Source organism: Podarcis gaigeae (assembly GCF_964106915.1).
Source record: "Podarcis gaigeae genome assembly, chromosome: 15".
NCBI classification, from domain to species: Eukaryota; Metazoa; Chordata; class Lepidosauria; order Squamata; family Lacertidae; genus Podarcis; species Podarcis gaigeae.
This window is the reverse complement of record NC_139692.1, coordinates 1,356,862-1,377,207: the sequence shown is the minus strand read 5'-3', so window position 1 is coordinate 1,377,207 and position 20,346 is coordinate 1,356,862. Positions and strand designations below refer to the sequence as shown.

Below are 20,346 nucleotides of genomic sequence, written 5' to 3'. Positions count from 1 at the left end.
GCAGCAGTAGCTGATTTACAGTGTATTGTTTATTTAAAGAAATTCTATCTCGCTCTTCACCTTGTTAGTCTCAAAGCAGCTTACAACAATGCAATTCTACAAAACTTAAGACATACATGTTAAAGCTGCAAAATTTAAAAAACTCGGTGATTTAAAAGCCCCAGAACGAAGCAAATGGCGACAACACAATTGTAGCAGCGCAAAGCGATAGGAAAAGTTCCGCTTCCGCGCTGGAAGTCAGAACTCTCTTTTCCTGCAAAGCCTGGAAGTCCCAGCCCAGGCGCCCGGCCGGCCGCCCTCTCGGCCACGGGCTGCACGCAGGCAGGGCTCTCTCTCGCCGCCCCCTTGCCCGCCCTGCAGGAAGCCGGGCTCGCCGCCAGGGGGCAGCAGGAGAGCTCGCCCCCCGCCCTTGGCCCCTCCTCCGAAATGCCGGGCGAAGGACCCGGAAGCGGGCTCGGGCGCGTCACCCGGCCCCGCATCCCCATTGGCGGGCATCCGCTCGCGAGAGAAAAAGAGGATCCGGGGCGCGCGCGGGGGCCGCTGGGGCCGAAAGCGGCCGGTGGCAGAGCGGGGGGAGGGCAGCCCGTGGCGGGGCGCTCCCCGGAGAAGCAGGGTACGTGGGGATGCGGCGTCACGTGTACGGGCGGGGCGGGGAGAGAGGGGCCGGGGGCGCCGCGGGAGTTGGGCAGCGGCTTCTCCGCGCGCAGCCCGGCCACGGGTCCTGGCGGGGGGCGAGGGGGGCCCCGAGGGACCGGGCTGGGCAGCCCCGCTGTTCCCGGAGAAGACGAGACCGGGGGTTTCAGGCAGATCCCGTCAGCATCCTGGGCTTTAGGTTGTTGCACAATATTAAAAAGTTTTGATTTTGAACTTGACCTTAAAACTCAGTCCTGTTCTTGTCTCTGGTGCGTTCCATTTTTTGGGGTGGTTTTTAAAATAATGTTATTATTAATTAAAACACTACTTTCTCAGTCTCAAGGCAGCATGCAACAACATTATTGATTAAATTTGCAGGCGACCCTTCATCCATACATCTCAGAGCAGTTCACAACATAAAAATATAGCAGCCACTTTAAAATCAATACAGATAAAAAGGAGAATGCAGCTCATAACCCAGGGCAAAATTAAAGCAGTGTTACAAACTCAGATATACAAGCTAGATGCCAAATGGCTCCTTAAACCAGGGTTTCAGTCGCCAAAAAGGAATGCCTAGTTACCATTTTTCAGCCAGAAGGCTCCAAAGTATTTTTCAATAAGATTTTTTGATTCCTGAAATTCATTCTTGTTGTGCAGATAAAATATAACAGATAGAATTCTACAGGGTGTGTTGCTAGTGTGTGAAAGCAGTCCAGATCCAGGCAAGGACCTCCAGAGGGTGGAGATGTCAGGTGCCATCCTGGTGCTCAGGCAGCTTCACTTGGTCGCAAGTGGCTGATAGCCAGGTGCAAAATGTGCCTGGCAAATTTTGAACGCTGAGTTAAAGCATAACAAACTGCTGGAATGAAGCACCAATGAAGGCCGATTCATTTTTGAATCATCACATTTTTGTTTTTGACCACTGTGCAGCATGCCAATACAGATCAGGGGCAGCCAACACGGTGCTCTCCAGATATTGTTGGGCTACAGCTCCCATCAGTGCTGACCCTGCTGAGATTCGGCTGATCAGAGTTTGAGACCAAAACATTTGAAGAGCCAAAGAGTTTCTGCCTCTCCTATATTACAGTACGATCACATGTTATGTGCATTTAACTCGTGTGATTTCAACCATACATAGTTGAAGGCCGGCTGGTTGAAATTCAACATGTTAAATGAAAGCAAGGCAGACAGCTTAAAAGCTTTTTTTTTGTGCCAGTGAAACCTGGTGCAAAAAGAGCTTTTAAGCTCTCTGTTTCGCTAAGGGGCAAGGTCCTCTCCGTGCACCAGTTTTGGGATGCTCTTGCAAGATCTCGCAGGGCTTTTTGAGTTCCAACAAAATCTTATGTGAGCATCCCTAGCAAGCAAGGCTAGGGAAAAGAGCTAGAGCGCTTTTCATGCTGGGAGAATCAAAGAACATGGGTTAGTAATGGCTTCCCACCTTATGACTAGGTCATGGAAAACACATTTCTTGATGTGCAATGAGCGAAACAGCCCTGATCCTATATATTGGCTGAAAATATCATTTCAGATGGAAGCTGTGTCTGTGACACAGAATGCTTACTAACCTGTTGTAGTATCTTCTGTTGAAGACTATGTAAAGGAATAGTTTGTTTAATGAACTTCCATTTTAAGTTGTTTACTGCTACATTAGTTGAGTGAATTCCCTTTTTAAGAGGCAGATGTTAGCTTAAAATGTTGTTTTTCATTCTGCCAGGCCATAGACCAAACAGACTGACTCCAGGTGAACATGGCCTTCTACAGCTGTAACATATTCCTTGCAGTAGCTAGGTCCAGGTAAGAAATTAATTATTGACATTATTTTGTGGACTATAATAAATCATTGTTTCAGTTGCCTAAAGCTTGGAAGAAGTGCGTCATCATCGTAGTGAGAAACAGCGCCACTCATTAAACACATTGGGTTGCAGGAATGATTAATGGAATACTCAGGGGCCAATGAAGGTATTTGCCCATTCACCAATACTGCTCATACCTGATCTTGTGCTGAGCTTCAAGGGTTTGTAGATGCAGTAAGGAGTCTTTCTGCTTCTGTGTACCTCTGAACCCCAATATCATTATAGAGGATTCCAGATAAGGGCAGGATCTTGTCTTTTCTGTTGCACTGGACTTCGGAGATGCACAGAAGGAGCAAAGACTACTCTGCTTCCAAGTACCTCGGAAACCCAGCATGGGCAAGACCCAATTTCCTTCTTAAGCTGAGGAGAGGGGTGAGTACTGATCACAATATTTTAAAGATGTGTTCTTGTATTTCTGCTATGCCCTTTCTCCCATAAAGGCACAATGCAGACAAAACTACAATTACAAAACAGTTAAAACATTTAAAAACAGCTGTACAGAATAAACTCTCTCACATACACCCCTACACACAAAATTGCACGGTACAGCAGGTGAGGAATACTGCTCCATCAGATTCCAGTCAGATTCTAGTGCATCTTTAGTTGACGCCAAAGGCCTGCAAAAATTTGGGCAGTACGAGTATTTTGTTACAGCAATTATTGTTTTGTCTCTTACCCCTCACAGGGGACCTCATCTTCTTGTACACTCCATCTGCTCCCCGTTCTCCCCATCGGTTGTATTTGCCCAGCTGTTGGATTCCCACCTTAACCGAACATACCTGAAGGACTCTGAGAGCCAGCAGTTGCTCCTCAGTGCGCAGCAGGGCATCAGGTTACCTCAGTTGCTAACTAAGCCCATGCGAATGCTTCACACGTCAGCTTCCTGGCACCAAGAGCTTCAGGACAAAACTCAGCCTAGCCAAAGTACTGTAACAAAGGACACGGAGCTGGCCAAAGTTCCAGTGGACCAAGCGACAGAGACTGCCAAGATACCGTTACGCCAGAGGATTATAGATGAACTAAAACATTATTACAATGGATTCCATCTGCTTTGGATTGACACAAAAGTTGCTGCTAGGATGGTGTGGAGGCTGTTACACGGGCAAGTTCTCACTCGGAGGGAAAGGCGAAGGGTGAGCATTGAATGGAAAGCACTCCACAGTGGAGTCCCGTCCACTGGACCAAGCAATCAAATGAATATTTGGAGCTGACTGGCCCCTACCATCAGATTTTTGGGCTGGTTCCAAATTTTTGTTCACTAGTCTGATAAGGTTGCCAAACTTTTTGGCTCAGTGGGCACATTTCAGACAAAGTGGCTGCCATGTGGGGGGGGGGGGTATGGCATAACACAGAAATTAGAGAGGCAGTCATTCCTGGCAACCTTATGTGTACCATAGGATGTCAGCTATGTCCTGATTGTGGAAATCACATAATATTGATTACACACACACACACACACACGCACACACACATGCACACACACACAGATGCCTCTCTGAGTTCATGTGCAGGACGTGATGATGACTTCTCTCCCTGTCTTGTTTCCAGTATTTGAGGCCAGGTCATAGGCATCACCTTTCTCCTTGGGGGAAACTCAGGATTGCTGCTGCAAGAGGGGAGACTATCAGCCTTCCCTCCCACGCTCCTCTGAGCAAACCGTCTGACACAGCATGGCCTAGGAGAGATGGTCTCTGATCAGCTGCTTTCTCAAATACTCAGCTGAAAGGTTGATGCTACTTTTGCTGGGGGAGCAGGGAAAGGCACAATTACGTAAACAATCCTAAGTTAATGTTATCTCTCCCCACACAACGAAATAAGCCCATTGAGGTGGTGCTTTTCAGGCCTGAGAGTTTTTAACTTGTGCAGGAAAAAAGCACATATTGAAATCATTATGCTAAATTATAGCACAGTTCAATTTGTGATTTCTTGTCATGCATAAAATTGCGCATTTGGCTTGCTGCGACAAAATACTAGTTTCAAAAGATATTTTTTAAAAATATTGTGTACTATCAAAGTTAATCCCTGCAGGACAGAGTAAAGAACCTTTGGTCCTCCGGATGTTGTTGGACACCCCCTCCCATCAGCCCCAGAGACCATGGCCAGTGATCAAGGATAGACATAGACAAACAATCTTAGAGTTGGAAGGGACCGTGCTCTAGTCCGACCCTCTGCAATGCAGGAATAGGCAGCTGTCCCTCACGGGGATCAAACCTGCAATCTTGGTGCTATCAGCACCAAGCTCTAAGCAACTGAGCTCGCTTTTTAAAATATATTTTAAGATGTAGAAGGGGAAATTCTGTTTCAATGTGGCTCTTAAGGTTGCTAATTTAAAGTGAATAAAAGGTAAATCCCCTTCTTCAGGGCTAAATACATGTTATTGTCCTATTTTTAACTGGCAGAACTTTCATTATTTATTCAGCTCCTAAAAGTGTATGTTGCTTAGGAATTGCAATGATGTACCTACCTTTGATGGCTTATTCTTTGAAGCCCAGTTCTATAATTCTTGAAGGAACCTTTTCACAGAAGTCAAATCTCAACAGTTTAGTACTGGTTTTGAAGCATAGTATTTAAGCAAATCAAACATTGTTTGACAAGCATGCAATACTGAAATAAAAGGCATTTTAAAGCTGCTATATGTCAGTTTAGTATATTGATTTGTACGAACCAGGAAAACTTAGTTATACAACATAAATTTCAGTTTTTATTGAAAAACAATAGTGGATTTACCTCAATTTAGAAATGTGCAGCTACATTTCTTTCAACAAAAGTGAATTACTATGTTGCATTAATGTCAACAAGCATCAGACATGATGAGAGTTCTAGTTCTTCAGCCTTTGGAGAGCCACAGGGTCCTCTCTTCTAGATAACTCAGTTTAACTGCTTCTGTACATCTAAGTCCTGCAAAAGAGAGACTCTCCTTTTTCCATTTCATGCTTTCAAGATTTTGTGCAATCTTATATTTATATGAAGATGCTGTTTGAGGCACCATTTTCTTCTCAGATTGCTTAGCCATGCCTTAAAGAAATAAATCTGAAAGAAGTGTAGCTTATAACTTTAAAATCATATCAGCATAACTTTAGCAAAATGAAAGATAGTGTCATAAACAAGAACATGGGAGCTAGCTTAACATTTCTCCAGCCATATAGGAGACTAAAATCCTGCCTCAACAAAATTATTTGAAAGACATCTTAAAAACAAGTAGGGAAGTGCATTGCAAAGCTTCTCTGAAATTCCAGAGCAACAAAAAGGCACTTAGCCTTGCTGATGTCACCTTCCTGGTTCTTTTGAGCAGGGCCTCTGCTGACAAGTTGAATGCATAGGAAGAGACTCTGTTGTTCTGCTTTGTGTCTTAACCTCTGCAGCTGATGAGAACATCTGCTGATCTTTTCCGACTGGTTCCCTTTTTGGTGTTCATCATTGTGCCCTTCATGGAATTCCTCTTACCTGTATTTCTGAAACTGTTTCCTGAGATGCTGCCTTCAACCTTTGAAACCGAATCTAAGAAGGTCAGTATGAAAAGCAGCTCAGTCTTCGCCTCAACCACAGTGTATCATAGCATGATGTGGTGCCACTGGGTCAGGAATTGTCTGCCTCCAACTCTGCTGCATCTGTTTGCTGTATGGGAATCAATGTCTCCATAAGCTGTATGAAGGGGGATAGAGAGGCCCAAGTTCAAATCCTCTCGGCCTTGGGCTGAACACACTTGCACGTACACTCTCTTAACCCACAAGGTTATTCTTAGGATAAAATGGACAAGTGGGAGATCCTATACACTGCTCTGAGCTTTTTGAAAGAAGGATAGAATAAGAGGATAATAAGTCAGATATGGGTAAGTGCCAGGCATTATGCTTTCACAAGTGGGGATGAGAATCCTAGGCATAACCTGGTACCTGCAACACCTAGCAATCTAGGTGTGCAATTTACATCCCAGAATAGAGTCCCAAATGGAACTGAGTCTACATGGCGTCAAGATCCAGCCCCCTGCCTCCTTTTGTAGCATCTTGCTGATGAAGAGTTTGGGGAAATGCAAAAGCTTGTTCACTCCTAACAAAAGTATTGCCCAACAGTGGATTTGGGAATGAAATAATAGAATAAAATATAGGCAGCAACCATTTTGGTACGTTCAGTTGATGCACACCCACCAATGCACAGCTCCCTTTGGACACAGAAGAGGGTGAAATGGGATGAGGTGTGTTTATGCGTGCTCCACCAATGCGTGTGGGGGCCAGGAACAGAACCTTCGCACAAAATGGTTGCCACCTATAGAGAGGAACAGGCACCTTGATGCAGTTAAAGCAGCAGTCAGGAAAACTGTACTTCTGTATCTCACAGGCAATTTTAGCATTCATGCTCATTAAGAACCTACAGTAGTTCCTCTAGCAAGTCTTTGATCTCTTGTTATCTCCTATAAATTTAAGCCATGAAAAATAACAGTGGAACAGAAACTGACTAGCTGTGAGCAAAAGGATAATATTGGCATATCTTACAGCACAGAAGGCTCACCTGTGGCCTTGCAGATGTTACTAGACTATAATTCCCATTGTCCCTGACCATTGGCCATGCTGGCTGAGGCTGATGGGAACTAGAGTCCAACAGCAACTTTAGGGCCCCAGGTTATTTCTTGTCCCATGACCCTGCCTCATAGGGTTCTCGGCCACGACTGGACCTAATGGTCAGGGGTCCTTTTACCTTTACCTTTTTAAGAAGTACTGGAAAAGCTTTTGAATATTTGAAATCGTTAGATAACTGCAAATGTTTATTATTATTTGTATTAAGGAAGAAAAGCAGAGAAAGAAACTGAGTGCAAAGTTGGAACTAGCCAAATTCCTGCAGGAGACCATCGCAGAGCTGGCCAGAAGAAACAAAGCCAGTACTGGAGAAGCCACGAAGCAATTCTCTTCTTATGTTCAGCAGGTACAGACTTCTACTGCCCATCAGCTGATGGCTGGCTGGCAGCATGCCTTGCTCCAGCAAAGGAAGGAACCATCAGACGCCCCACACTTACACCCCCACCCCCACCTGACATCACGGGTGACATCGGCTGAGGGCAGCTGGGCATGGCTTCCCAAAATTGGTCTTGTGGGCCAAATTTGGCCTGCAGGCTGGAGATTCCTCAGCCTTGTTCTAGCGGAAAGTATTTGAATCCCCTCGCCACAATAATGTAGGTAGGTTTTGGAGACCACATAGAAGCTATGTCTTCCTATTTAGGCATAGGAAACTCTTCCCAACATTGTTTTCTTGTTTTTGTTTTTACTCATTACTTGAGGGTTTAGTGCAATATATCAGTTGCACTCAAAGTCAGTACTGTACATAGATTCCACATCAAGCGTCTGTCTGTAGCAGCACATTCCTCAGCTTATACTTCCAACAATGTTTCAAGATTGAGTAATCCCAAGGCCTCCATAGAACGTATCTGTTGCTCTTGCCAAATTTCAGGACCTTTTGAGAAGAGATTCTCCATGTCCTGAACATTATATGTGCCCTAAGGGAAGAACTTCCAATTGTTTGTGGAGCATGTATGGGAGGAGAAGGAGGAGAACACATTCTTGCTGGAATCTTATTCATTGCTTTGTACAGGTTCGGCATAGTGGCCAGCAGCCCAGCACCCAGGAGATCGTGCGGTTTTCAAAGCTATTTGAGGATGAGCTGACCCTGGAACACTTGGAGCGGCCACAGCTGGTGGTCCTCTGCAAATTGCTTGAACTGCAGCCCATTGGCACTAATAACCTCCTCCGCTTCCAGCTTTTGATGAAGCTCAGGTCTATCAAAACAGATGATGAAGTAAGAGACCAAAAAAAGAGAAAATGTTAACAGCTCTCTGCCAGTCATTTCTCTCTTCTGATACCTGAGTCTGAAAGGTGCAATCATGCCCAAGTCTCAGTGCTTTGGGCTGACAGATTATGTTTTCCACAATCTGTGAAGGTAAACACAAAGTGCTGTGTCTGAACTCCCAATTACTTTCATGTAGTGGAAGCAGCAAGTGCTGCCTATTTTCTTTCTCGCCACCCTAAGACTCCAGAATATTTCAGTTGGTCTACATAACAAGCTTTCATTTAAAAACCTATAGTGTTCAGAGAAAGTTGAAAAAGTTAAACTTTGTACAAGTTGCCCATGGATGCTGGAATTTAATACAGATGTCTGCAAGGTCACCCTCTAATGGATATGGCAATGTGGTTCTGTGCCATAACATCAGATTCCTGCACTGAAAGGGGTTGGACTAGATTACCCTCGGGGTCCCTTCCAACTCTACCATTCTGTGATTCTATCATCTCTGCAGTTTGCTGCCCCGCTAATACTGAAACAGTCCAACCAATGACAGTGACAGGAGACTTGAAGCCACCTCATTCCCACCCATATGCAGTCTTAATGTGAGGTCAGAGCAGCTCAGCCAATGGCAGGAAGAGGCAAGGCAGGCACAGAGATTCAAGATGTAGGCAGATATTGCAGGTGTGAATTAAGTTAGATGGCGAGGAAGGTTTTTACAGGAGAATTAAAAAGACAGGCCATGTAACAACAACAACAACAATATAAAAAATTATTTATACCCCACCCATCTGACTGGGTTTCCCCATCCACTCTGGGCTGCTCCCAACAAAATTAATGATGATGATGATATGATAAAACATCAGACATTAAAAACTTCCCTAAACAGGGCTGCCTTCAGAGGTCTTCTAAAGTGAAATAGTTGCAAACCCATAGCACTACCCCCCACTCTAGAAAATCACATCTGACATCACATGTGTGATAAACCAAATGGAGCTCCTGTTTAGGAAAAAAAACAACAGAACGGTTAATAAAGGCATTAGAACACACATTACCAACATCATCATAACACAATTACACTTTTAACCCAACATGGTAAAAGCTTATTCCCAATCCATTAAGGTTTCTTCAGGTCTCCTGCTTCCTTCTTGGTGCATCCTCCAGCCCAGGGGTCGGCAAACTAAGGTCCATGGGCCGGATCAGGCCCAATTGCCTTCAGGATCCGGCCCACGGACTGTCCGTGGATGGGCGTGGGGATTCTGTTCATTCGGGCTGCACCACTTTTATTCCTGCGCCATTCCATCCCCCCCCCTGATGGTGGTGCCTCCTGGCTTCCCCCTGCCCTGCCTAGAGGAGGAAGGGGGCTAGGCTGAGCTGGCTGAGCGCCATTTTAAGCAGCCCCCTCTCCAGAGCCAGCCCTTTTGCGCCACTCGTCTTCCCTCCGCCATTGCTGCCCTGGTGCTGCTGTGGGCCAGAGAGCAGAGCGGACGAGCTCACCCCGCCTCCCCACGAGAAGCTGCGGCAGCAGCCCCTGGGAAGGTATGTGCAGCAGGTGGGGAGGAGGACTTCTTGCCCCCCATGCCTCTTCTTCCAGCTCCCCCCCCCCCCCGGTGCCGCTTCTCCGGTCCGCCACAAGGTCTGAGGAAAAGTGGACTGGCCCGCGGCTAAATTTTTCCCCCAACCTCTGCTCCAGCCTGATCTGCATTACAAAAATAGCTTTCAAACACATAAACAGAGTAATTCTAAAAATGTTAAACAGTCAAAAATAATAAACATGCAAAAAAACCCCCTGTGTTTCAAAATCTGTTGCAAAGACGACTTCGGCCCAGTATACCTGAAGGAGCGTCTCCACCCCCATCATTCAGCCCACACACTGAGGTCCGGCGCCGAGGGCCTTCTGGCCCTTCCCTCACTGCAAGAAGTGAAGTTACAGGGAAGCAGGCAGAGGTCCTTCTCGGTGGTGGCACCTGCCCTGTGGAATGCCCTCCCATCAGATGTCAAGGAGATAAAGACCTATCTGACTTTTAGAAGACATCTGAAGGCAGCCCTGTTTAGGGAAATTTTAATATTTGATGAATTATTGTATTTTTAAGATTTTCCTGGAAGCCGCCCAGAGTGGCTGGAGAAACCCAGCCAGATGGGCAGGGTATAAAAAAATATTATTATTATTATTGCTACTACTACTACTTGCAAGAAGAATTCCTGCAGCAAAAGTGAACAAACCCAAACCCCTGTCCCTTGGCTGCATGGCCCTTTGCCTTGGGGTTTCTTAGAGTTTTCCGGCTTGAGTGACTCACGCTGCTACATAGAGTTCCTTATGGCATTTTCACAAAGTTCTCATTTCAAGCAAGTTAAACAACTACTTTGGTGCCAAACTCACAGGTTCTGCTTCTCTGGTTGTGAGTCAGAAACATGAAACTCACACCCCAGTCCCAAAATAGTTCCTGTATGGTCTTTTAGGTTAGTTAATCAGGGGCACCCGTTGTTTATCTGAAAGTGATTGAGTGCTGGCTAGACTGAATCAGCTAAAGTGTCCCCATAATGCTGCTTCTCTCACTTTCTATGGTCACAAATTTTCAAACTTGCATAACCACAGCTGTGCATAACTACAGCTTTCAGTTACTAAGACTAGGACTCGTAACCAAATAGAGATTTTGATTTTTAATCAGTAGGCTGATTTTAAACTTGCACATTGCTAAAACTTGGATAGAGGTGACTTCTGATGTATTGATAGAAACACAATAACCTGTTGTTGGAATGAAAGGCCACGTGTAATTTTTTTATTTTTTATTTTTTTAAACAAATATTTGATTTTCAAGAATATAAACATATAACAAAACCAATTCCGAATCCAAATATTGAGATTTCTCTAAATCTCCTGACTTCCCCCATCCCTTCCCCCATCCTATTTTCAACTGCATATCAATACCTCTCCAAATATTTTTATCTTTCTAAGTTATCCATACATTCTGTTACATTACAAGTGTGTTTAAAATCCTGCTAATGTTTTAACCTGCTTACAATAATCTTGTATATACATTATAAATAGTCCATCAACTTGGTTTGCCATTCTTCTCTGGTTAGGGCTGTCTCTTCCTTCTATCTCTGGGCTAGTAACGTCCGTGCGGCTATTGTCATGTACATGAACAGTTTTTCTGGTCCTTTGGAATTTTGGTACCTATAATTCCTAATAAAAAGGCTTCTGGTTTTTTAACAAAAGTTATTTTAAACTTTTTTTTCATTTCATTATGCATAATTTCCCAGAAGGTTTTAACTACAAGTCCACCACATATGCTAAAAGGTACCTTCTTTTTCTTTACATTTCCAGCATATGTTTGTACTTGTTCTATACATTTTTGCTAATTTTACTGGGATCAAATACCACCAGTACATCATTTTAATATAGTTTTCTTTCAGTGGAGAACATGTCGTAAATTTCAGATCTGTTTTCTATAGCCTCTCCCAGTGTATCATTTGTATATTATGTCCCAAGTCTTCCGCCCAGTGTATTTGACCTGTTCATCTTTTGTATGCCATTCCATTCCATGGCATATGAATGGAATGGTGTAATATTTTTTTCTTTTCAAAAATAGTTTAACCCTCTGCATTGCCAGGAAAATGCTCTTTGTTTTACTCTTAGTGCTTCAGTTTGTTTCTGTAGCATGTGTCAGTGAGAGAGTGTTACCTTCTGAGTTCACCACTTGCTGAAAGGGATGGTGGCCTGATTTCCAAAAGAAGGTGGTGGTGCTAATTTTATCTCTCTTTGCTATGTGCAGATGATTGCCAAGGAAGGTGTTCATGGCTTGAGCGTGTCTGAGCTGCAAAGTGCCTGCAGAGCCAGAGGAATGAGGTCCTTGGGCCTCACGGAGGAGCAGCTGAAAGAGCAACTCAACCAGGCAGGCTGGGGGGGAGGGAGGGAGGGAGGGAGGGAGGGGAATCAGCTCCAAGAAGAGAATTACTCTTTTGTATTAAATTTATAGTCTACCCTTCCTCCCAAAGGAGCCCAGGGCAGCAAGCAACAAAGGAGCAAAAGAATTAAAATAAAGCAAAACATTAAGAAAGCTAAAAACATTTAAAAACAGTCAGCTACCCCTCACAACTAATAATTTCAAGGTTGCCAGGAACAACATTCATTATTCTGAATAATTTCCCCCCTGCATCTCCTAGATGTGCACAAAATATACTACAAGCTTAAGCCCAAGTTTATCCCATAGATTCGTGGAGGAGGAGAGATCTACTCATGGATATCTGCAGCATCCAGAATCAGGAGAGGAGCTGGCCCTGCGGGCAGTGAGGGGGTGGCAGGGAATGGAGAGTGGGGAGAGCACGGCTGCTTGCAGGCTTCCCATAGCATCTCGTTGGTCCCTGTTAGAAGATGCTGTGTTCAATGGCCTGGTCCAGCAGCTAGGTTTTTCTTCTATTCTTATGTCATAACAGAGTACATCATCTGATATAACAGGACCCTGAGGGTCTCTAACAGAAAGTAGTGCTGCTTTTATGGCTAAATCCCAATTGGATCAACTTAGTTTTCCCAGTGCTATTCCCATTATCAGACTTTAGTCTTACATATTTAAACATCCTGTTCCAAATTATGTGAGAGCCCAAATGAGCTGAGTTGGGTACCATCTCACATGAGTCAGCATGAGTTATTGGTAGGAGATTCAGCATACCAGGATTAGATCCTGTGCTGAAGGATCTGAGTTCTCTTGAGCAAGACAGATGTGGCTTCAACATCTGTGCAGCTAATCAGCAAATTCCACCACTTAGCTGAAAGCTAGCTTAAGCTGCCTTGTAATTTTGCATTCCAGCATCCCTAGGTGGCCTTCACATGTCCCCACTGCCTTTTCTGCGGGGAGCTTACAGGAAAGTGTGGGGCCTCAGGTGGATGCTGAAATGGTGGAGCCCCATATTTTCATGTCGTTGAGGAACCTCTGGCATCTTTAGGTCTCCCCTTCCCCTTGGTGAGCTGCTGTGTGCTCTCCGTTGGACTTGACCTCAGGCCAGCATGAGTCCATAGGATATTCCGGGGCAAACTCCAGCAGCCCCATCTCTGCAGAGGCCTGCTTTGCCTTGAACTCTTACTCTAAAGCATTGTGGGAAAGGAACACAGGAATGTTGCAGGATTTGCTTTTCAGTTTAAACAACTTAAGAATGATATGGATCAGGCAGAAGATAAAGCAAGCATGGGCAGGCTGCCTAATGTTAGTTGAGATGCCAGCCTCTATCTGAACAACTATGTAAAGGGAGGTTGCTTGTCCATGTGGGAAGGTGGCCCATGCTCCAACACCTGCGCATGGATTTTTCAGGCTCACTAAAATGCAATTCCCCACCACAGTTTAAATCAAAATACTCTGACACCGTCTTTCTCTTGTTTCTTTCTGCTACACAGTGGCTAGATCTACATCTTAGAGAAAACGTTCCCCCTTCTCTGCTGCTACTTTCTCGTGCCTTATATTTGACAGAGGTGAAGCCCAAGCCTCTTGTGAATCCAGCTGAGGTGAGCAGGATCGACAGCAGCAGTGTTCAAGAAATGGACCTGATGGCTTCCTGAGGAGGAGTGGGTTTGTGAGGCTGACAGGGATGACCTAGAACCACTGCAGCAGAGTTTTTACAAGAGGGGCAGACCCACCAATAGGTGTGGGGAACTGTTCCTTCCCCAGTTTTAGACTACACATGATTATTTCGCAGGAGCACTTATGGCTAAAAGGTATAAAGAAGTAAATATAACAAATGCTCTTAATACACACCTTGTTAGGTCCAGTCTAAGTTAGTTGAATTTGGGTCCTGATGAAACCAATCAGTTTTGTCATGACTTTTTAGTTCCTGTTGATGTCATTGGAACCAAAGTCCAGCTAACTTGCAGCTGAATCCTGTACCTGTTGGCCCATAATCTCATTAAGTCTAAGTAAGATTTATTCCCAAGAGTGTATAGCATTGTAGTTTTAATCCTGAACGTGTCTGAGAAGTTCAAAAGCTGGCTTTTGAACTCTCATCTCTCTCATCCCTCCCCTGCACCTGAAAACTGAAATGGCACCTCCTGAGTGAGGTTAATTAGACAGTTTGGGAAACCCTGTGTTTTGTCCTGCATCAATAATGTCCCCCTCCATATGGATATCTGCTGCCTCCTTCAAGGTGAGTCCCAAGAATGCAGATCTCAGGATGCATAAAATCTTTCACAGACTTCTTCCTTCCTGGCGGCATCTGCACACAATTCCCAAGCGACACACTTTGTTTCTTGTGGGTCCAAGTCTCAGAGACGGGTGCTGTAAACCCAAATTAGCACTGCAGGAAAGCCTGAACATTTTCCCTCTGTAGATAATTAGGGTGAAGGCCGTCTTGCTTCACTGAGATCTAGAAAGCAAATGGTGACACCAAGCTTTCTGTTCTTGTTTTAGCCTCTGAAGACCGAGGGTGATGCAGACACAGATGATGAGGATCATGAGACCTTGTTGGATTCTGCCCCCAAAGTACAGGAAAGAAAGGTGAGAAATGGTGTGTGCTCTTTGGGTGTTTTCTCAAAGCTTCTCCAATAATTAGGCTCATAAGTAACTAAAAGGGTGTTCACCAGTTGCCCTCATGGTGTAGTAGCATTTCTTTCTTGAAGAACACCAGGGCTCTCGCAACAAAATTGCTTGGGTTCATCGTTCTGTTTTTTCCTTCTGAATCTTGGCCTACAAACCAGTTCTCTGACCTTATTTCTCTCTCTCCCTCTTGAAGAGTGAAGAATTTATATTGCAGCCAACAGAGAAATTACCAGTTCCTGAGGTGTCAGTCAAGCCTCCTGCAGGAGAGGTGAGTTTTACCTCTTTGCCTCTTGCACTACAGCTTGTAAATAAACAATGACCAAGCTGACAGTATTTAAGACTATGTACCACACGAATAGATTTTTGTTTTATCATCTTAACCAAACAAAATAGTTATTAAAATTACTGATAAAATAGAGAGTCCGGGGAAGATGGCGCCGGGTCAAGTCTCAACTGAGTCTCTGCTGCGTGAGTAGGAGCTCTAATGATCAAATTACCCTGATAAAAAGGCTCAACCTTTGAAAATATCTGCCAACTTTTATCAGTAAAGGACTCTGGGAGCTGTCGGGTGCTTTTAAACTTTTAAACCTCCCCTCCGTTTTAAAGCTACTTAAATCAACTTTGAACCTCCTCCCTTGAAAAGCCCATAAAGCTGTGGGCTGGATAAAATAGCCCCATTTATTTCCGAGGACGAAGATGGTACTTACAAGACAATGTTGCAAAGAACTGGGGATTTCACCTTTACAACCTGCAACAACTCCTCCAAAGAAAAAACAGGCCAAAATTTCAACCTACTTCCATCCCAAGGCTGATGAAGCAAATAATCCAGGAAACCTCCATTCTGATGAGTGGTCTATTGACCACACCTGGATTAGAAGGGAGGAAAAAACTAACGTTGGAGGTGAGGGAGTGGACCTGGCAACAGAACTAAAACAAGCCGAGCTAGCCAAAGAGGGACCTGAAGCAAGTTTAGAACAGGAGAAATTCCTGGAAAACCCAGAAGCCATGTCAAACGAGCCTCCCCTCCCCTCCCTATCAGGAGAGAATTTAAGATGCCCTCCCCCGACTGAGCTGACTGAAACAGACAAATGGCCAAACAGCTTAAGGTTACAGTACCCGGACAACTTTATCTTCTACTTGTCAGGGATGTTCGAAGAGTTACTCAAAACTCATTTCACACAGATAAGCAAAGAACTTGAGCCAATTAAAAATTTCCTTTCGGAAAGCTTGAACCTTAATTACCACTCTAACTGAATTGATAGAGAACCATGAGGCTGCTTTCCCTCACATGACATCTGGGAATAGGACTAATGGAGGTGAAACCAAGCCGGGACTCGATTACAAAAAACAAACAGAAACAATTCAGTGCAGGAGGGAGGGTCTCTTGCTCCCAAGAAACCGACCTTAAAGAGAAAATGCTCAACACAAAAAATGAAGAAGACCAAAAACATCAAATTGAGAGGCCAAAAGGGAACGCTGACCTGCCGGACAAAAAAAATGAATTTCCAGAAGCTCTTTAAGCCGCTGGAGAATACAACAACAAAGAACTCTGCTCCTACAACCCAAAAGAAAATCACAAACTCATGCATGCCAATAAAGCACTCTGAGGAAAAGCCCCACGCCCCAGCAGATCACACACCGCCCTCTAGTGGGAAAAAAGGAAATTCCGGCTCCCATGCAACTAACCCTTCTCTTGACATCGCAAAGAAATCCCATGTATCCTAACATAACAAGAAAGGATCAAGATAAAACAACACAGACTTGATGGAAGCTAACGTTAAATAATCACAAACTTGCCTTCACAATACTTCCCACAAATAGAGGACACTCATCATATGCTCAAAGAAAAGTAAATATTCCCGAAAAAATCGGAATAGTCACCAGGGGCCTCGTGACAGCAGAAAATATCATCAAGGTAAAATTCCTCCCTCATGATACGGCCCAAAATAGGGCTATAGTGACTTTTAAGGATGGGCTCTCAACTAAACAGACCCTTTCTAATAAAGACAATTTCCTGAGGGCTGGCTTGCTTGTGCACCGTTTCTTCGAAAACATCGATGACCCTTTACCACTTCTAGGAGCACATAGGCCAGCCAGACCAAAAACCAAAACCAGCACTGCAGAATCCAACAGTGCCGGAAACGGTAAGCCGCTCTACCCAGAGGCTGGCAATCTTAAACAATCTGGCAGGCTGTACAAAACCCGTCCCTCACCAAGTAAGTTAGAAAAGGATTTCTCCTCAGAGGATGAACAACTCCTAACAACCCACCTCGAGCAGATCCTACTTTCCCAGGTTGCACTAATTGAAAGATTATCGACCACAAGGAAGTCCCTTCCACCTCTAGCCCCGCCTCCTCCCATGGAATTTAATTACATCAATTGCAAATCAAAGCCTTTAACCAATGAGGAATGGACACCTTGTCGATATCTGTCTCCAGAAGAAACGGGTTTTCCTACACCTCCACCAACAACCCAGTACAAATCGCAACAAGTCAAACTAGTGGTGCCAGAGCCGGGAATTGGCTCAATCTTCATGGACTGCCTGGGAATCCTAGAAGCTATTCATGGAGAGGAATGAAATAAGGTCTTAGCGGGTGACTGCCTGGACAGACAAATTAATACCCCCAAATTAGTTTTCCCCTCAAAAGGCTCCCCCATGCCTCCGCATCGCGGCTCAAGCCAAACTCAAAGGACCTGAGGAATCAGCGGCAGAAAACAGCTATGAGAGCCTGGAATCTAAAAACCCAAGAATCAACTGCTGCCCTAAACATCTCCTGGAATGTTGCCGGCTAGTCCAGATGCCTCTCCCATTCTACAGACATTCCCTTCTACCGTCAAAACTTGAATATCATCGTTCTCCAGGAGACGTGGGCGGCTGAAAACCCATCATTGGAAGGATACTATACATGCAGTGAGAGCGGTTGCAGGCAGAGGACCAGGGAGGCTCAAGGGGGGGGGGGGAATACATCCTAATCTCACTCTGCCTAAACGCCACCTGTAAGGAATTGTCTCCCCTAGACCACCTAGCAATGGCCCTACTCATATCCTGGGGAAACTGCAGTTTACTAATTATCAATGCTTATATCACCCCAACAAGCAAAAAACCCGATATTGAGGGCATCTGGAATAGACTGGACTCTTATGTCAGGTTACTGCTAACGGACTATCCAGCAGCAAAGGTCCTGCTGGTGGGCGAACCTAAGCACAAGGTTAGGTCCTGATGACCCCAGTTTAGAAACCAAATACAGGCAAAAAATAGGGTACCCTGACGATTTTGGCCCGGAGGCTTTACAACTACCAAGGCAGTCAAAGGATCAACATTCAAATTTTGCTGGAGCCTGCCTCCTCAAATTCTCTAGGCAGCTAAGTCTTCATATCCTAAATGGTTGCACCAGGGGCGACATCCCCGGGGAATATACATTCATGTCTGGGGTAAGATCCAGCACAATTGATTATATGTTGGCGGACAGCGAATTGCTAACAAAAATAGTGAATTTAAAAGTGCTCCCATTCATAGGGGGGGACCATTTCCCTTTGCACCTCCAGGAGTCTCCGTTAAACGAGTCACCCTTCCTGAGAACAGTATACCCTGCAGAGATCACCGCATTAGAGCGACCTGCTTGGAAACGGGGATGATGAGAGTGGAGGCTAGCATTTGCTTAACATCAATATACAAATGGCTGACATTGAATCTGCTCCCCCCGAGGGATAGCCCCACTGATCCTCTGCGACCAATTCCAGTCAGGCTGGCAGACTGCAGTTCTGAACACGCTCCCGAAACTGGGTTTTGCCCCTCAGCCCCTTCTAAGTCTGGGCTTGGGCCAGGCAAAAGCCACGGTCAGGCAAAGAATATTAGATACCGAGAGACAACAGGACTGCGCAAGGTGCCCCGACTATAAAATTGGAGAAATCGAGAGATACATAGCCGCACCGGCAGCATATCTCTTCTTTCTTGTATCTAGAAATGCAAGAAGAGCATTTACACTTGCCAGTCCTGGATGGAGCCTTTAGAAAAGTCCCCTATGCCCAGAGACTTTGCACCTGTCCATTGGGAGAGATAGGAAGCCCAGAACACTTGTTCTTTAAATGTCCCTTTTATGAAGAAGCACGCAGTAAGTTTATTGATCCCCTACTGGTGAGGCTCGCTGACCTCCCGCAAAAGCAAAAATTTGACCTTTTGCTGTTAGGCAAAGACCAGAAGAAGACCTGGAGGGTCGCCAGATTCTGTGTGCAAATCTGTAGACCCAGACCATCGCCCAACTCAAAATAGTCCGGCATGAAAATCCCCAAACTCGGTTCCATGGACTCTGAGTCAACTCCCTGGGATAGTTTATTGTTGCACATTGTGTCTAAATTTATTGTTGTACATTGTTTTAATTGTCTGTTTTAACCATATTTGCACACCAGTTTCTAATGCTGTGTGTGTCCTCTATTTCAGAGGCTTATACTCTGCAGCCTCTTATCGTTGTTTTAACTGCAAGTCTTTTAGTTCTTACGCTCTTACAGTTGTTTTAACTGCATGTTTTTATTTGTTTTTAGTTTTTATCTGTTTTAATTATCAGTTTTTATCCATCCATTATCCATGTTTAATCTTGTTTTATCCTATGCTTGTTTCTTTGTCCTTATTTGCTCCAACATTTATCAGTTAAAAAAATTCTAACTGCTATTTTATTTATATGTTTCTTTGTTTTTTATCCTGGTCTGTGAACGTAATAAAGTTCATTCATACTGATAAAATATACACATGAATTACCGAGACCTCAATATGGTGGTTTTTTTCTTTTCTTGACCTGTTGAAACATATATAACATGGTGATTTAACATTTTATAAACAAATCACCACTCATACAAGTTGATTAGAAAGTGCAGTTAGGAGAAAATGACTAAGATGAGAGAGGTGATGCTAGAAAGCTCTTCCGATGAGAGAAGTGCATTTTCAGGTGCCAAAGACTGAACCACCGTGAAATCAGTGGATTGCAATGCTATGGCTGGACTGCAAAAGAACTGCTGCTGTATTAGGCCCGTGTTGCTATAAAACTCCCTCTCTCCTCCCTGAGGACACTTATTTGGAAGCAAGGCCTCTGGAACCGATCTCCAAGTGCATTGTGTTTTGTATCAGAAGGTGTATTGATATTGAGTATTCCAAAACTGTACACCAGCAGCATCTCCTTTGTTACTCAGGTTTGCCTCTTGTTCTTTTCCAGACGAAAATAGAAGCCTCTCGGAGCAGCAAAGCCAGTGCTAATGGAGTCTAGCTGTTCTACCAGCAAATATTTGGGCACTCCGGGATTAAAAGCTCCATTCTCTGAAGTTGTAGACTAGCCCCTTTCCCACTCCTTTGATCTGATATGGATGCTTTTTCTTTGCCTCTAAGCCAGGCTGAAGAGCATGTTGTATACAGTGCCACTCTCTTCTTTTATCTTATTCTGTGTCGTTTAACTTATTTTTTTGTAAATATGTACATAGGCTATGATTGGGAGAAGGTGTAATTTATGCAATCTTGTCAGATGTTAAGATTTGTATTTCTAAATTTTTTAGTAAAGCAGTGGTTTATTATTATTTGGGTGGTGTTT

At 44.4% G+C, this 20,346-nt stretch overlaps 1 protein-coding gene across 2 annotated transcripts; it reads left to right on the top strand.

Annotated features, from left to right (window-relative positions):
- The first annotated feature begins 517 nt into the window (after window positions 1-517).
- On the top strand, window positions 518-20,332 carry LETM2 (leucine zipper and EF-hand containing transmembrane protein 2). 2 transcript variants are annotated; one of them, XM_083713668.1, is made up of 11 exons: window positions 518-613; window positions 2,348-2,427; window positions 3,172-3,619; window positions 5,849-5,992; window positions 7,263-7,400; window positions 8,064-8,267; window positions 12,026-12,145; window positions 13,639-13,746; window positions 14,645-14,731; window positions 14,967-15,041; window positions 19,978-20,332. In XM_083713668.1, the coding sequence occupies exons 2-11, from the start codon at window positions 2,381-2,383 to the stop codon at window positions 20,026-20,028; spliced, it is 1,422 nt and encodes a 473-aa protein (XP_083569794.1). In that variant the 5' UTR covers window positions 518-613; window positions 2,348-2,380; the 3' UTR covers window positions 20,029-20,332. The 2 variants fall into 2 exon arrangements, with proteins under 2 accessions (XP_083569794.1, XP_083569793.1); XM_083713667.1 differs by lacking the exon at window positions 518-613 and adding an exon at window positions 839-902.
- The last annotated feature ends 14 nt before the right edge of the window (window positions 20,333-20,346 follow it).